At 42.8% G+C, this 18,879-nt stretch overlaps 1 protein-coding gene across 2 annotated transcripts in view; it reads right to left on the bottom strand.

Moving 5' to 3' along the window:
- Positions 1-18,879, bottom strand: part of SMARCC1 (SWI/SNF related BAF chromatin remodeling complex subunit C1) — a 176,831-nt gene that overhangs the window by 38,634 nt on the left and 119,318 nt on the right. For both annotated transcript variants that reach the window (XM_084618951.1, XM_084618950.1), the window contains 4 exons: positions 17,829-17,884; positions 12,764-12,878; positions 11,616-11,770; positions 2,977-3,111 (listed from right to left, as the gene is read on the bottom strand). In XM_084618951.1, the coding sequence (XP_084475077.1) occupies positions 2,977-3,111; positions 11,616-11,770; positions 12,764-12,878; positions 17,829-17,884 (461 nt within the window). The remainder of the gene's footprint in view (positions 1-2,976; positions 3,112-11,615; positions 11,771-12,763; positions 12,879-17,828; positions 17,885-18,879) is intronic.

Below are 18,879 nucleotides of genomic sequence, written 5' to 3' on the forward strand. Positions count from 1 at the left end.
CACAGCTACAGACTAGGGACCGAATGGCTAGGCAGCAGTTCTGCGGAAAAGGACCTAGGGGTGACAGTGGACGAGAAGCTGGATATGAGTCAGCAGTGTGCCCTTGTTGCCAAGAAGGCCAATGGCATTTTGGGATGTATAAGTAGGGGCATAGCGAGCAGATCGAGGGACGTGATCGTTCCCCTCTATTCGACATTGGTGAGGCCTCATCTGGAGTACTGTGTCCAGTTTTGGGCCCCACACTTCAAGAAGGATGTGGATAAATTGGAGAGAGTCCAGCGAAGGGCAACAAAAATGATTAGGGGACTGGAACACATGAGTTATGAGGAGAGGCTGAGGGAGCTGGGATTGTTTAGCCTGCAGAAGAGAAGAATGAGGGGGGATTTGATAGCTGCTTTCAACTACCTGAAAGGGGGTTCCAAAGAGGATGGCTCTAGACTGTTCTCAATGGTAGCAGATGACAGAACGAGGAGTAATGGTCTCAAGTTGCAGTGGGGGAGGTTTAGATTGGATATTAGGAAAAACTTTTTCACTAAGAGGGTGGTGAAACACTGGAATGCGTTACCTAGGGAGGTGGTAGAATCTCCTTCCTTAGAGGTTTTTAAGGTCAGGCTTGACAAAGCCCTGGCTGGGATGATTTAACTGGGAATTGGTCCTGCTTTGAGCAGGGGGTTGGACTAGATGACCTTCTGGGGTCCCTTCCAACCCTGATATTCTATGATTCTATGAAGATTTTGAGGCTGCACAGCTCCCTGCCTTACACTGCGATATCCTCAGCAAACCAGTCTGCCTAAAGGCCAGCCCCTGTGCGATGCTCTCCAAGGACTATGAACAGGGTGTTGCCAGCAGTTACAAGTTACCATGCCGATATGTCTACGCAAGCACATTTATTCTTTCTCCAAACTTTCTGCAAGGGTTGGGGCCCCCCCTTGGATAGAAAGTCCTGACCATTTGCTGGATCAGAAAGAAAGCCCTGAAAGCTTATTATATATTTTAACCAAAAGGCCTTTGTTTCCTAGTTTCTGGAAAATCAGGCTTGAATGAGGGAGTCTGTGCAAACCACTGCAGGGTATGGTACCTCTCTAGAGTTATTTAGTTTCAGTTATTCACCTTAATCACATTCCACTGTTTTTAGTTCCTGTAGGAGCTGTGGTAACCCTTCCCCATGGAGTAGAACACAATCATACAGAAACCATTTGTAGATTTAATACAATATAGTGCCCCAAAATATTGCCTACTATTGCAATATCTGTCACAAAGGCAAGTATAGAAAACCAGGAATTACAGGTAAATAGCCCATAACCTCATCTACTGTTACCACCACACTGCCCACAAAGAGAAAAAACCAACTACTCCACCAGGATATGCAAAAAAAGGGATGAAAAATTTAACTTTGAGCTCACCACTGAAGTAGTCAAAAGGATACCATGTCTCATTCAAAAAAAAACACAGCTGAACAATATGTCAGAGGCTGATTCAGTGAATGCTGCATATCCTGCAAAGACAATATCTCTTTCCCTGGTATTTCTGATTCTAATTGTGCACAGCAAAGAAATTACTGAGTGTTAAAACAAAAGACTCAAGAAGCCGCCAAAAAAATCACTGATTTATTACTATTAATTTGTATTAGGACTGTCATGTTTCAAATGATCAGAAACTAAACTAAACCTGTGTCCTAGCCCCTACTAGTAAGCTAAGTCTCTTCCCAAGACAGAATGCTGATTCTTTGATCAGCAATCACCTTATCCTGCTGCTCAACTCCTCCGCTTTTTCCTCCATTGTCTCTACTCATTGTCTTCCATGCCAATCTGAGCTTGTTCCCAGAGCACTGTCTTACTGGCCCCCTCGCCTCTGTCCCATGTTCTTAGCTTCCTTTTTCTGTCCCTTTTGACCTGCCATTTTCCTATTCTTTCTCATCTTTCTCATCATTCCCATCCGTGCCTATGACTGCATTCTCCTCTCTCTCTCCCCTCTCTTGGAGCTCCCCATTCTTTCTCCAGCTCAGAGATCTGTTACCTACTCAGGGAGTTCCTCCACAGTGTAAAGTGCACTGTGAAGATCAGAGAGTTGAATGCTGCCACACAGGAGTGTACCCACTCTGCTACTCAGGTTGAGTAGAATACTGACTAAAAGCACAGAGGAAGTGAGAATCTCAGGGGAGCTGGAAGAGCAAATCCCACAAAAGAACTGGAGAAGCAGACTGAAAGATCAGACTAGGTGTTTGATCTAAAACCTGGGGAGGACAGAAAAGGCAGAGGATTGGTGTCCTGGAGACCATACCCTAGCGATGTATGAAAAGCATCTCCCCACCCCATTCCTTGTGGAGGAAAGAATAGCCATCCTTGAATTACAAATTGCTCCTCTCCCCCTACTCAGCAGATGTAATCTCTGCACAAGCTTGGCAAATTTTCATCCCAGAATGAATACAGGGTGGGGGCAAGAGGCAAATTAGGGGCCAATGCATAATAGATAGTCCTAACTCACTCTTTTACACCACAGAAGAGATCCTGGGTAGACATATCAGAGAGGTGAATTAAACAGCTTAATATGAGTAACTATGAATTCTAAGGGTATGTCTATACTGCAGTTAGACAGCAGTGGTTGGCCAGTGCCAGCTGATTCTGCTGGCACTAAGGGACTGTTTAATTGCAGTTTAGACATTCAGGCTCTGTCCAAGATCTGGGACCTTTCCACCTGACAGGGTCCTAGAGCCCGGGCTCCAGCCCAAGCATGAACATCCACATCCACACCAAAGTTAAACAGCCCCTTAGCCAGAGCCTGAGTCAGCTGTCATGGGCCAGCCGTGGGTTTTTAATTGCAGTGTAGATATACCCAAGGTGAGCTAACCAGAGTTGTATATTTAAAGGGTCAGGAACAGATGAAATTGCTAATACACCAGCTGTTTTGACATGCAGAGACCTCTCTAGCCATTGGCTTGCTCTAGGACATCACAGAGAATTAGTCTCCTGCACTTACTGCCTCCTTCTCTCTGTCCATGATTGTTTCCAGCTCTTCAAAATGACGAAGTTTGATCTCCAGTTTCTTCATTTGTGTTTCCACCAAGAGGGCTACCAAGGACTTGATTTTTCGCTCTTCCACTGCTGCTAGGTGCTAAGGATAAAAAACACAAAAGTTAGCACCCTCCTGCACACACAACCTTTACAAAATAGACAGTTCAGTGCTTTAAGGGATTGAATAATCAAGTATGAGTTGTGTCCTAGATTTTCCATTTGTTCACTTTAACCAAATATTTATTTTCTTTTCATTTGCAATCCTTTATCTTCACAATGATAATCCTCCTAGTATTTCTGAAGTCTTTAGTCAAAGTAGATAGATGTTAAGCTTATATATAAATTAATACTGTACAAGCTCACTCCCCCTAGACAATCTGATTTTGTCTTAAAACCATCTGAATGTGAGAACAACTGGAGTGGAGGTTTTAAAATGGAAGAGCGAGGGGGTAACGAGTTATCAAAGGGCAAAAGATTTATGGTGGCTCAGTTACATGTGATTGAAAAAGGCTTGACTATTGTGGTGTCTGTGAGGCTACTACACAGGAAGACACTCAAGAAGACTGAGGAAATGACAGATATACCTCTGCCATTCTAGAGACCTTTGCTCAAACAAGTAAAATTACAATTTTGCCCAATGTAGCAGTTCCATTTCAACCAGGGAGAGAGTCTACACAGCCTTAAGTAGCTACGCCTCACTGCCAGTGTATAAAGTTTGTTGAAAGGTTATATAAAAGAAACCCCAGTTTTTCTTTACAACCAGTTTACTGCATTGCTCTTTTATGAAATACTGAAGCTACATTCAAAATTTAAGAGTGCAAAAACAGATTACAGACAAAACCAACGGGCCTCAAATATCTCCCTCAAGCTTTATCTTTACTATTGCAGATAATCAGATGTACATCTAAGGATGATTAATTATTTAAATACATGCCATCTAAATGAAACAGCTCTCAAGCACTGCTTGAGTATTTCAAGTTTAAAATGTAAAAAGACAGAAGGATGAGCACTTTAATTGACCACACATACTAGCTATTGTTACAACTCACTGCTCGAATACGTACACTCCCCGCCCCCCAAAAAACAGTTACCTATCTTTTGTAACTGTTGTTCTTTGAGATGTGTGGCTCATGTTCATTCTATTCTAGGTGTGCACACGCCCATGTGCATAGTCGTTGGAGATTTTTGCCTTAGTGGTATTTGTAGGGTTGGCTGTAGCACCCTCTTGAGTGCCGTGCATTGGTATATTAGGCGCTGCCGACCCTATGCCCTTTTGGTTCCTTCTTGCTGGCAACTCCGACAGAGGGGCAGGAGGGAAGGTAAGGGGATGGACACGAGCAACACATCTCGAAGAACAACAGTTACGAAAGGTAGGTAACCGTTTTTCTTCTTCGAGCGTCTGCTCATGTCAATTCCATTCTAGGTGACTAACAAGCAATATCCCCGGAGGTGGTATCAGAGTTCAGTCTAGCGGCTTGCAGTATGGCTCTACTGAAGCCAACATTGTCCCAGACCTGCTGGGTAAGTGCGTAATAGGACGTGAAAATGTGGACAGACGACCAGGTGGCCGCCCTACAGATGTCCTGGGTAGGCGCTTGGGCTAGGAAAGCTGCTGAAGAGGCTTGTGCCCTGGTCGAGTGGAGGGTTACAGTCGCCGGGGGTGGCACCTTTGCCTGATCACAGCAGTAGCAAATGCAGGACTAATGAGTTCCCTGGAAGTACAAACACAGGACTACCGAGTAAAAGCAGAGAGGCTATTTTATCTCTGTATTGGGCACTGATGCGACTGCTACTGGAATCGTGTGTCCCGTTCTGGTGCCCACAATTCAAGGATGCTAATAAACTGGAAAGGATTCAGAGAAGCGCCACAAGAATAATTAAAGAACTGAACTGAAAAATATGCCTCCGTGAGGGACTCAAGCAGCTAAATCTATTTAATTTATCAAAATGAAGACTAAAGGGTGACTTAATCACAGTTTATAAGTACCTACATGAGGAACAAATATTTGACTTCAATGGGGCCTTCAATCTAACAGACAAAGGTATAACATGATCCAATGAAAGCTCAAGCAAGAAATTCAGATTAGCAATAAGGCACACATTTTTAACGGTGAGGGTAAATAACCACTGGAACAATTTAACATAAGAATGGCCATATTGGGTTAGACCAATGGTCCATTTAGCCAAAATCCTGTCTTCCAACCACGGGCAATGCCAGGGGCTTCAAAGGGAATCAACACAACAGGCAACTCGAGTGATCCATCCTCTGTCATCCACTCCCCTCTTATGGCAATAGAGGCTAGAGACACCCAGAGCATGGGGTTGCATCCCTGACTATCTGGGCTAATACTCATTGATGGGACCTATTCTCCATGAACTTATCGAATTATTTTTTGAACCCAGTTATAGTTTTGGACTGCACAACATCCTCTGGCAACGAGTTCCACAGATTCACTCTGCATTGTGTGAAGAAGTACCTTCTGATGTTTGTTTTAAACCTGCTGCCTATTAATTTAATCAGGTAACCCATGGTTCTTATTTAAGTGAAGGAATAAATAACACTTCCTTATTCCTCTTCTCCACACCATTCATGACCTCTACCATATCCTGCTCAGTCATCTTTTTCCAAGCCAAGAAGTCCCAGTCTTTTTAATCTCTCCTCATATGGAAGCTGTTCTATACCCCTAATCATTTTTGTTACCCTTCTCTGGACCTTTCCAATTCTAATATATCCTTTTTGAGATGGGGTGACCAGAACTGCACTTTGTATTCAAGAAGTGGTCATACCATGGATTCACATAGTAGCATTATGATATTTTCTCTGTTTTACCATCTATTCCTTTCCTAATGGTTCCTAACATGGTTAGCTTGTTTTGACTGCCACCACACATTGAGCACAATGACCCCAAGATCTCTTTCTTGAGTAGTAACAGCTAATTTAGACCCCATCATTTTGTATGTATAGCTGGGATTATGTTTGCCTATGTACACTACTTTGCATTTATCAACAATGAATTTCATCTGCCACTTTAATGCTCAGTCACCTAGTGTAGTGAGATTTCTTTGTAACTCTTTGCAGTCAGGTTTTGACTTAACTATCTTGAGTAATTGTGTGTTGTCTGCAAATTTTGCCACCTCGCTGTTTACCCCCTTTTCCAGCTCATTTATGATTATGTTGAACGAGACTAGTCCTAGTACAGTTTCCTCTCTCGACTGTGAAAACTAAGCATTTATTTCTACCCTTTGCTTCCTGTCTTTTAACCAGTTACTGATCCACGAGAGAACCTTATCATGGTCTGTGGTGGATTCTCCAACACTGGAAAATTTTAAATCAAGACTGGATGTTTTTCTAAAAGATCTGCTCTAGTTCAAACAAGTTATTTCAGGGAAGTTCTATGGGCTGTGTTATGCAGGAGGTCAGACTACACCATCACAATGATCCCTTCTGTCTTGATTATTTATAAATCAGTATTCTTGTCATAGGCTGTTTTGATCAACCACATGACTAGATAAAGAGCACTATATCAACCTGCAGCAGAAAGGGTGTCCAGTGGTGGGAAAAAATGAAAGGACCCATAGGTCCTGAAATGCATTTTCATGGTCAGCGAAAATTAATTCAGCAATTTGGGGTTGGGAAGGGAAGAGATGCAATGGGTGTATCACCAAAACAATTAAAAAACAAAACAAAAAACCCCAAACAAAAATCTCATACAAAAAAACCTATTATTTACCACTTTGAACCTTTCACCAAAAGTGTTAAAGCACTTTACAAACTGCGTGTGTATGGGGATTATTAGCTCCGTTCTACATGTGGAAAACTATAGTGCAGAAGTGAAGTGCCTTGCCCAAATTCAAAGTTACTAGCAGATCTGCAAACAGAAACCATGTCTCCTGATGACCAGCTCCCAACTCACCACTATATTGTGTTGCCTCTAAAACACACTGACACATTCTTTTAATAAATTGTCCCACAGCCACCAACCTCCCCCAGAAAAGCTAATTGCAAGATTTCTCCTGTGACACTTACAGTTCTATTTCTAATGCAAAGTTTGCAACACTATAATAGCTTTCCATATAAGCTAGAATTAGGGTATGTCTTCACTACCCGCTGGATCGGTGGGCAGTGATCGATCTATTGACTGCATCTAATCTAGACACAATAAATTGACCCCTCGAGCGCTCTCCTGTCAACTCCTGTACTCCAGCTCAGCAAGAGGCACAGGCAGAGTCGATGGGGGAGCGGCAGCAGTTGACTCACTGCAAAGACGACACCACGGTAAGTCAATCTAAGTACGTCGACTTCAGCTATGTTATTCACATAGCTGAAGTTGTGTAACTTAGGTTGACACCCCCCCACCCCCCAGTGTAGACCAGGCCTTAGTGGTCTGGGGTTAATATTAAAGTTTAAATTATTCCATCTCAGACACGGCTCACAAAAGGCCTTAATGCTGTTTGAAATTTTAGTGCAAATGGGAAGAGAAGGCCTTGTTGCACTCCAATTTTACTCTGGAGCATGAAGGTCCTGATTACAGGACATTATTTCCTCTAATATAAATTTTCTCGGTGTGCCTTTGTCAAAATCAAAAGGACTGCATTATCCAAGCCTTTTCTTCCTCTTACATCCACCACCAACGGAAGAAAATGGGGACATGAGCTTGATTGGGAGCAGGAAGCCTCTCAAAATAAAAGATTAAATTTCACTCCTATTTACATTTTTATTGCTTGCCTGAAAACGCCCATCGATCCATGGTGCTCAGGCTATAAGGGGTTTTGCTATTTACGGAAGACCTCATTTCTACTCTTCAGACCTAGATGCAGACATGCAAAATTACCTACAATGAAGCCAGATGGTCTGAAGCACCAGCGCCTCTTTGGGAAATAGTCTCATATTATAGCTCTAGAATTTGGCTTTAAATAAGGCATTGCATGCTCTGACTGCTTTGTAAAGTGCTTCAGGACATTCAGCCCCTCGTATTGCACTGACTGCATATATAAACTAGGTTGCTGTTTAGATCTTTTGATATTAAAATAAGTTTTGAAAGGAAACATTCACTAGAGTTATCACCAAATGTGATCATGAAGCAAGGACCCCAGTTTATCGGGAGAACCTCCACTAGTGTAACATTCTTCCATTTCCAGTCTGCACTACTTTTTTTGCACCCAAAGGAAATATACAGATAAGTATCTAACAGATCAAGAGTCCAGAAAGCTACACTCAGTCACACACACAGCACATGTGCAGCACTTATTATGCATCCCAAGCCATTTCACACTATAATATAACAAATCATATCCATGCCTCAGTTTTGCCATCTGTAAAATGGGTATAATACATATTTCCCAGGCATGATGTGTAGTTTAGTTAGTGTTTGTTATGACACTGAGATCCTCAGATAAAAGGTTCTACAGAAATTAGATCAGAATTAAAAAATACTTTGATCATCTTACCACCTCTTGATGAAAGAAAGGAATTCCAGACCTGAGAAGCACAACTAAGGGGTATTTGTCATTTTTTCACAATTGTGTGGGTTATCACAGCAGACAGAGGGTTATTAAAAAAAGAGATCTAGAAGGTGTGTCAGAACACAACTTTCAAATGGCTTCTTTAAATGGCTCAAAACATCTGCTCCTTGTGACCACTATCTGCTTACTTTACTAAAAGCATTTATTCCTTTTTAGCCTTGCAGTGCTAACATAGCCATGAAAGCCTGATCTGATTCTGCCATGGCTCGTGCATCAACATTTAAGTTCTGAATTAATCCTCGATAGTGATGATGGAAGGGACAGAAAGAACAGCTTGATCTTCAGATCTCAGGTTGAGTTTATAAGGCTGATAGAAAAAAAGTCACCTTGGTATTCACATCTCAAAATAATCCTAAAATTAATAAACGAACAATTGGGAAATCCTGTATGCTAGTTTAATATTACATTTTAAAGTGTGTGTCAAACTGTAAATGGAGCTTCAACCGCATCCCCTTTCTCAGATCAGTCTCAATAAAATGATGTATGACATTTCAAAGACTTTAAACCTAGCCATTGCCATAAGGGGACTACCTAAAAGATTGCTTTACCTGAATCCAACAGTCTCAAATTCAAGGGTTTTGAGCGTTTAAACGATCCCATTATAGTGACATCATCATACCCTAACTTGACAGAGTGCCCTTTTCGCAGATAAGAATTCACAACAACTCAAACCGAATCAGAAATGAGTACAAGTATGTTCAGGGGAAGGGGATAAGGCCTATATTAATAAACCTGACTAGACTGTAGGTCGACTACATTGCCCCCCCCGAACAATTGTCAGAGTCACGACAGAAGCCAGAGTATGACTCATTATCTGGGAATATAACAAACCGCAGGGACCAAACTCTGCTGGTATTTCTAACGACATGTCTACACTGACCTGCAGTTTGGACAAAAGGGGTGAGAATAGCAGTGCACACAAAAATGCTGTGCTGCAACTTCCTCACATGGATGCTACAAACTCAGGACCTTCAAATTTGCACCCACAGCATCCATATGCCCCAAGAGAGTAAGAACATCTGCAGCTAGAAAAATCTAGGGCGCTCCCTGAGTACAGACTATTTTAAAGGGAAGTTAAGTCCATGTTCTGGAAAGGAGTTCCCACTGTTTTGCCCGTCAAGAGTTGCTGAGCTCCTCCAGAACCAGAGGCTCCACTAAAAACTATGGGGGGAGCACACTATGTAACTTGTGTTGGACAAGCTTACCGCACATGCCAGGGCTCCCTCGATCCCTCTGCAAGCTCGTGTGCCACCCCTCCCTACCACTCCCCTCATCTTCATCCTGCAGGGGTTCTGTGTGCCCTCCAAAACCTCCTTTTCCCATACCATACCTTTTCCAACCCCATTTGCTCCCCCCACAGCAGGGGTTCTGTGCATTCCCCCATACTACTCTTCCCCCCCATACCAAGGTCCCCTAATCTTCCCCCCATGGCAGGGGTTCTACGTGCTCCATTCTCCCTCCATGCCAAGGGCTCTCTGTGGCCACCTCCCCCACAGTCCCATAGTGAATATCTATTCCCAGCATGTCAGGTTCCTCCAACCACATGCTACCAGGGGTTCTGTTTGTCCCAATCCCCCAACTTATCCTAGCATCCTCCTTTCTCCCCACAAGGCTGGGGCTCTGTGTGAACCCTCATTTCTTCCTTCCCCCACCATGCCAGAGGCTGTCTGTCTCCCATTCCTCTTTTGAGGTCAGTTTGTTTCAAAGAAATATGCAGCAATCAACTGGAGTTCTTTTTCCAGAGGGACTAACAGCTTTTCCTTGCTCTACCAGATTATTATTTTTGCCTCTCCTAAGCTCATTAGCATGGCAATGACTACTCAGCCACTGTCAAAAAATGCAGGACAAAGAAATCCAGCACTGGAAAGTATGCATCCCAAGCAGTGTCAAGGGACCTGCCAAGAAAACACACACACACACACACACACTCTCTCTCTCTGAGGAGATGAAGCACAAGTTACAAAACATCATCATAAGCAAACCAGGCAAGTGATATGGCAGATAATCTAACTGACTTTCCACACACGATGGGGTCACAGTAATAAGGGTCTCTCACAGAGGCAGAAAAATGCCACAAATCCATCCTACAGCAATAATTAATTGGGGTATTTTACTATACGAGCAATTTCAGTGCTGAGACCCACCCAACTGGACCTAGTTATACATTTTATTACTAAAACCTGACCTGGAGTTTGTGATGCATAGTATTCAGCAGAGCTAGTGAAAAGAACAAAAAGACAGAGAAAGGATTACAATGAAACAAATTATCTGGGAAGTAGAGGAGAGGTCTTAAATATGAAGAGGAAGAAGGGTGTAACATTCATTAAATTGAATGAAGCAGGATATTCAGAAGATATTTACAATAAAAACTGTAAGCCAGAGCTGCCATGTGGAACACTGATTCAAGCTATGGCTCATTAGGTAAAGTCTGCAGACAACTTAATAAGTGAGAATCAAAGGATTTAAAAATATACATAAAAAAGGCAGACTGAAAAGAATAATTCATTGATTTGTGGCTGGAAAGTTTAAGAGGCCATTTAACACAAATATGGAATGGAAAAAATACCACTCTCTCAATATCCAGCCCTGAAAAACAACAGACGACCTTTCATGTGAGGATCTCAGAGATCTTTATAATTATCACATTGTCTTGCGAAGTAAGTGTTACACTTATTTTACTGATGAAAAAACTTAGGTACAGAGAAGTTAAATGAATTGCCTCAGGTCACACAACTAGTCAGTGGCAGATCCAAGAAGAGAACCCACAAATCTTGCCTCCCAATCCTGTTCCTTGACCACTAATAGCACACCCAGCAGAGACAACTGCCCACGTTACACATTGAAAAGATGACCTTTTTTGGGGATGCTCACCCTGACGTTAGTAAGTTTACAATGGTAGCATTAAACTATTCACAGGGAAACAATTTCATTTAAGGATAGTGTGCAAACAGCGGAAGTGAAAGAGCACAAACAAACAAAAAAGTACTTAAAATCCCAGTGGTTTGGAACAATGGGCCATTTTTGAACACTTCCCAATTGAAACTGGAAATCAGCTGCAGTGGACATTTGTATAGGACAAACCTTTGCTTTGGTGGCAGCTGAGGCAAGAGCAGCAGCTGCAGCTGTAGCTACATTTCCTTCAGAGATTTCGTGTTCCACTTTCTTCTTTCCAGCTTCGCTTTCCTTGTCTTTGCACGCATCAACGTTTTCCTTGTTCTCTTCTGCCTCCTTCTCTTCTAAAGAGATGACCCAATAATTTCTTTACATTCATTCTTCACTGTTAATGATTATCACATCAGGGACAGGATTTACACAGCACGTACTTCTGTGCTCACACAGCATAAACCCATGCATGCACATTACAACTCTCCCACTTAGGTGCTTTACATTATTATAGCGCCTCAGCATTTCTCCACATACTGCTACAGAAGCAGTTTGAATACCTCCACAAAATGTATATTCCAGAGGATCCCCCCAAAACCCTTAAGGGTGATGCTCCTAAAGTGCTTTCATTTCCTACCCCTGTGCACTCTTCTCTTCCCATCTTTTTCTTAGACTTAATATCAATATAATTTTAAGTTGTATTTCCAATAAACAAATTCCATGAACGTCTCCATTTTGAGAGGCAAATGGAGACCTTTTTATTGTTTTGCTCTGTCCTCCCTAAAATCCTGATGAAAAAAATCCTGTCAGAAAAGATGTGCCAGATCTATATGACAATCAGAACACAGATTCATATGAGAAATGACATGGTATTTTAAAATATAGGAAGATACTATGATTTTTCAGTACTTTATTCCCAACTAGTTGAATGAAATGATTTGTAAGGAAACGGAGAAAGCTTGTTAAGCTTTTAAGCACAAAGCTGTGTTCATAGTAGTCCCATTCATCTGCTTCTTTACATTAGGAATGGACCAACAGATTAGCATATAGAAATAAACTCATTTATATGGTTTTTGCTCACTTTAGTTTAGCAATCTGCTCGCCCAGTCCCTACAGCCAAGATGAAAAAAGTCCCTTAATTGAAGTCTGAAATGATTGCAATATGAATTTAGCACTTGAGCTTTTCTGTGAAATGAACTGGAATATCTGCTGCTGAACCAAGCTGCAGACCTGTTGTGCGAGAGGAAATATTTCTGCCACAATTAACTTTATAGTCTATTCTTACAGTTTTGGAAAAAGGCTTTTAAAACTAAAATGCAGCTCAAGTAACAGCTGGTGTCTATTACCTGACTTGGTATCAGAAGTGACTTCACTGTCCTGCTCCTTTTCTGGATTTCTCTCATTTTCTCCTTCCTGCGCCTTATCACCTTCCTCTATTTCACCTTCTCCTTTGCTTTCAACCTAGAGTGTTGGAGGGGTATGACAGAAGAGAGAAAGTGAAACATAAGAAAAAATTCCTTGTTAGCTTGGTCACAGATTCACTTTGAAATGCTCTATCATCCTTGAGAAGGTGGACTCAGTTTGGGACTGCCTGTTTGTTCTTTTCACAACCATGGTCAAGGTTCTTGGGCACAAAGCAATTGCCATATTGGATCCGATCCATGACCTATCTAGTCCAGGAAGCCATCTTCAACAGGGGGCAGCACCAGATTTTGTTTCAGCAGACAGTGCAAGAAACCTCACAGTAGAGAGAAGTGGAATCATCTTGTCCCTCCCCAAAGATTTCATTCTAATCCTTAATAGTTACAGATTGGTTTAAGACTGAAGCATGAGATTTTATATCCTTTCCAAAATTTTTGTTAGCATTCAGTATTATAAACCTGGATATTCTTGTTATCCCTATAAACATCCAATCCCTTTTTGAATCTTAGTAAGTTCTTGGCCTCAATAACATCATGTGGCAATGAGTGCCGCCGTGTAATTACACACAGTGGGAAAGAGTATTTTTGTCCAACAGAAAAAAGCAACAGGTATTTGCAAAAGTGTGGCATAAGGAAGGGAAATAAAATGAAGGAGAAGTTACTTACCTTGAACTGTACTTCAGTTCAAGATTTGTATCGCTATGGATGCTCCATGTCTAGATATGCAAGGGCGCCAGTGTGCTCTTGATTGGAAATTTTTGTTAGCTGTCTCCCCAGGTCTACACCTGTGCCCTAGAAACCTCGTGCCCTGATATAACAGTATATAGAGAGGAGGAGACCTGCCGCCACTCCAGGTCCTACTCAACCACAAAAGTCCCAAGAAAGAGACTCTGAGGCAGAGGGGAAGGAGGGCAGGTAATGGAGCACCCATCGGGACACACATCTCAAAGAACTCAAGTTACTGTACATGGTAAGTAACCTCTCCTGTTGCTTCAAGTAGTGTCCCTTTGGATGGTCCACATAAGGAGACTCCCAAGTAGTACCTCCACTAAGGAGGAGGGCATCAAGGAACTGGATCTAGTATTGTAGGAAAGTGTCATTATGTCAGTCCTGGAGGCAGGCATGAGAGTGCAATGCTGGTAAAATATATGCAGCAATGACCAGGTGGCTGCCCTGCAGATGTCTGAGTTGCATACATTTTTGACAAGGGCTGCTGAGGTGAATTGAGCCCTGGTGGAATGAACAATAACTCTCGGGGGAAAGGAGGAGGGAGATGAACCCCTAAGGCTTTGTAGCCTAACAGGACACAACCTGCAACCCATTTGGACAATCTCTGGATGGAGATCAGATGTCCATTCATTCTTTCTGCAACAGAGATGAAGAGTGTAGGGGAAACCCAAAAGGGCCAAGTCCTGTCAAGGTAAAAGGGAAGAGCTCTTAATAGTGCATATGGAGGGTCACTTCTTCTCTACTAGAGTGAGGCATGGGGTAAAATACTGGTGGGTGAATATCCTGATTAACATGGAATTCTGAAGAGACTTTAGGAAGGAAGCGAGGATGTGGATGTAAAGTCACCTCATCTTGGAAGCACCCCGTGTATGATGGGTCCTCCATCAAGGATTCAAGATCCCCCACCCACCCTAGGCGAAGTAATGGCTGACATGAACAAGGTCTTAAGGGACAAATGAAGGAGGCAGTAACTCCCCACAGGTTTGCATGAGAGTTTCCTCAGAGCACTGGGAACTAAGGTGAAGTCCCATGGTGCAGTTGGTTCCTTGGTAGGAAGAGGTTAAATAGACCCTTGATAAACCTTGCAGCGCTGGGGTGGGTGAAGACTGAGACTCCTTGTACGGGAGGGTGAAAAGTTGTGATGGCAGCTAGAACAACTTTGATGGAGCTCAGCGATAAGCCTGTAGTCTTTAATTTGACAGGTAACTGAGGATATGCGACAGAGGATTTGAGAGGAAGTACAGCTTGATGGTTGCAACAAGCCTGGAAGCGTTTCCACACTTTTTCTAGTTAGTGCTTTCTGATATTGAGCAGCACCCACTGAACTTCTGGAGAGCAGACCTATGCTATACCAGAGGGCCATCAGGCAGCCATGCTTTTGAGGTAAAGTGCTGCAAGACTGGGGGAGGGGACCAATGCTGATACCTGGGTGAAGAGAATCAGGGTCAGAAAAAGGCAGAGAAGAGACTGTAGATATATGAATCAGCTCTGGGAACCACAGCCTGTCTCAGCCACGACAGTGCCATGAAGATGGTTACTAGTTCCTCTTGTCTCTGTTTCTTTATGAACTTAAACAGGAGCAGTATTGGGGGATAAGGGCATAGCAGGTCTTGAGGCCAAGTAATGACTAGGACATCTCCCACGGAGTTGTGGTCGTGCCCACACTTTGAGCAGACGTCTGCTCTTTGCATTGAATGGAGTAGTGAAGCGATCCACCTGTGGATGGCCCCAGGAAAGTCGTATTTCTCAGAACACTTTGTTGTTCACTTCCCATTTGTGGTTGATGCTGAATTGCCTCCTGAGGGAATTTATGATTGTGTTCTGTAGTCCCAGCAGATGACCCCCAAGATATGCATGCGATGTGACGTGCACCAGTTCCATAGTTTTATGGCTTTGGTGTAGGAGGACTGGTATCTTGCTCCTCCTTGCTGATTGATGTAAACTTTACTGCTCTGTTGTCCAGCATTATTCTGACTGGGTGGTCCTTGGTGTGTGGAGAAAGTGTTGGCAAGCATAATGGACTGCTCTGAGCTCCAATATGTTGATACGGAAGGGTTCTATTTGCCCTGAGCTTTAAGGCTTTGGAATTGTGCACCCCAGCCTATGAGGGAGACTTCTGCGGTGACAATCCTCATGGGAAGAGGCTGTACAAATGAAACACCCCCCCACACCTTCTGTGGGTCCTTCCACCAGTTCAGATGACTGAGGACCCTATGAGGTATGGACACCTGTTTGGATCGAAAGCGTTGGGAGTGTAGATGGTTCTCAATTACAGGTGAAGACACCAAGAGTTAAGTCTTGCTAGGGAAGTCATGAACATACAGGCTGCCATATGGCCCAGAATTTGTAGGAAAGCTCTTGCAGTGGGGTTTGTAGACTCTACTGGATTGTTGAAACAAGGCTGGACATTGTGATAAATCTGCCCTGAGGAAGTATGCCCTGTCATGAAGCACCCATAGGGACACTACTCAAAGATGTGGAATTCTTCACATATTCTAGCTTATTCCAACTTAAGGGCCTTAACTGTATTAATGATATGAGCAGTGATTTTATGCGTAAGGGTGGAGGTGGGAAATATTTTAACATGTGCAAGTAATTTGGATTTATCTGAATGTCTAATCTATTCTGTTCTACTAGACCAGGAATTAGTTTCCAATAAATTTGGAACAGTAATTTTCATGCCCATGATTACCTTGTACTGTATTTACATATATTATTTCATAAAAGCAATATAAACTTACTGGAGAGAATACAGCAAACAAGAAGTAACATTCAGAATTATGTTTTTTGAGTATTAGGCTTGGTCTCCACTACAGAGTTAGGTCCACATAAGGCAACTTATGTGGACCTACGTACATCAGTGTCTACACTACAGACTTACTCCTGCCGACGTAAGTGCTGTACTACACCAACATAACTCCACCTCCATGAGAGGCGTAAGACTTATGTCAGTGTACCTAGGGCGATTCACTGTCTATGTAGACATGGTTCCTCACATTGGCTGTTGGCTGTCATTCTTGTTAATTTCACAGCTCTGCTTGAGCCATGAAATTGACAAGAAAGCTGGCTCCTGGCTCCCCAGCCTGGCTGCTGCAGATCTCCCACAGGGCCCGATTAAGGCAGGGGCTTTAGGGGCTGCAGCCCAGGGCCTCGGCTCAAGGGGGGCCCCGCAAAAATAAATCACAGCCAGCGATCTCCAGGCCGCTAAAAGGGGTGCTCAGGCAGGCTGCCTTCCATAGCCCCATGGAAGTTCCTGGAAGCGGCTGGTTGCTGGCATGTCTCTGTAGCTCCTGGTGGGGGTGGGGTGGAAGGTGGCTCTGCACGTTGCCCCTGCCCCCAGCACTGTTCCCGCAGCTCCCTGTAGCTACGGGGAGGGGGGGGGGTGTTTGCCACTGACTATCATAGGCTTAGGTTCAAGCTCTAAATCAGAGTTGAGTCACATTCACTAGACAAAGGAGGGTAGCTTGCATTGCCATTGTCTGTGATGCAACTATGAATAAATGACTTCACTCAGGTTGCCAATCCAACTCCAGCTGGCACCCAGAAGGGAAATACAAGAACCCTTTTCTGTCTTTCATCCTCTCAGTCTCTCTCAGTTTATATTTGTGCTATAACAATAGGTTAATCTGAGCACTTGGCAGTCCAACACAACTGAGTTACACTAAATTCAAAAATTAGGAATGGTTCTTGGAGGACTATGATTTCTCTTTACTGATCTTGTGTCAGATTAGAGCAAAGGTACTTAATCTTGGACAGCCAATTTCTCACTGAATTAAACTGTGCAGAGCTGAAAACATCACAGCACTGCACGATCAGGAGTCAGACTCAACAATCCAACACTACAAGAAAAATGCTGCAACATGTCAGGATGGGCTGCTGCAGTTTTTCTATGGTTCTACAATTAAATCTGACCTCCACTTTGACACTTCTTCAGCTCCTTTCCTCGTGGCTAGAAAGGGCAGGAAGAGATACTGACATCTCTTCCCACTTTGCTCAGCAATAAACTTGCAGGGGAGCACTCCTATGACAGCAGTGTTCAATTCACTCTGCACATGATAAGTCTGAGAACAAGGAGCTCTTTACTAAAATTTAAGTCACCTGGGGTAAGGCCCAACTTTTCATTATGCATTTGTACAGTGACTAGCACAATGGGCCCCGATCTTTGATTAAGGTCTCTAGGTGCTACTGTAACACAAATAACTCAGACTTGTGAACTTCATGAAAAGAATCACTGTATCAGAGACAAATCTCAGACTTTTACCTTTTCTGACTGTTGCCCATCTGTCTCAGTTTCCATTTTTTCTTCTTCAACTCCATCTGAGAGAAGAAATATAAGTACATAAAGCAGAGTGGTTAAAAGTGCCATAACCACCATTTATTATGCTTGAAAATTAATTACAGGCCTAATTGAAATGTTCTACTCTGTTCTGTTGTGGTAATTGGGCTTACAAATTTACCTTAATTGTGAGTTTAACTGTAAAAAGTGAGTGTAAGTTCATAAGATGTCACAACCTATAACAGGTGTTGATGGGAGTAGGTGCAAGAAAACCAGACAGAGAAACTGGATTAGTTTAAACTAAAAAGGCCATGTTCATATAATCCAAGGACTGCTGTAATTATACCTGTTAAAAACAAATGATGTGGAGCCAGAAGTTAGTGAACCAAAATTAGTGTGTCAGAAATAAGGTCTAATTGGTGGACAAAAATAATGAGGGGATGAGCTATTCCACCCATCACTCACTTTCTGGGTCCTGAAAGGAAGACTTTTTTGGGAAATAAGGGGAGGAGGAGGAGCGGTAAGGAGGACAAAGAACAGAAAAAAGATTGAGTGACAGAACAGACAGAGGATACTGAAGCAAACTTCACCATCATGGCTGCCACCCCCATCATCTTCTGGGATCCCAGGCCTTCATTATCTAATCCTGAAAGATGTCCTGACCAGACCAGGCCAGAGAGAGGGACCCAGATAATACTCCCACTTCTACTGGCTCCAGCTGAATCCCAGACACCACCTGGGATGAAATGGGATCTGACTTTAACAGTAGTAGCTCCAGCTCATTTCAACTACCATTTTCTTTTTCCTAGAGGGACAGTTATTGCCCTCTTTAATAATATCTAAGAGACTGTCAAACAAGAGGTTTTTCTTTCTAAAACTCTCTCCAGCTAAAGGGAGCAAATCATGTTTCAATAAAAGCTTTACTTAATTCTTCACATTTCAAATGCTTTAACTGTTTTTTTTTTCTTTTCTTTATCTTTAATAGAAGGTTAAAATAATTTTCAATTATGTTTGCGCCATGGTACTAAGCAGGCTG

Source organism: Lepidochelys olivacea (genome assembly GCF_965140295.1).
Source record: "Lepidochelys olivacea isolate rLepOli2 genome assembly, chromosome: 2".
Classification (NCBI taxonomy): domain Eukaryota; kingdom Metazoa; phylum Chordata; order Testudines; family Cheloniidae; genus Lepidochelys; species Lepidochelys olivacea.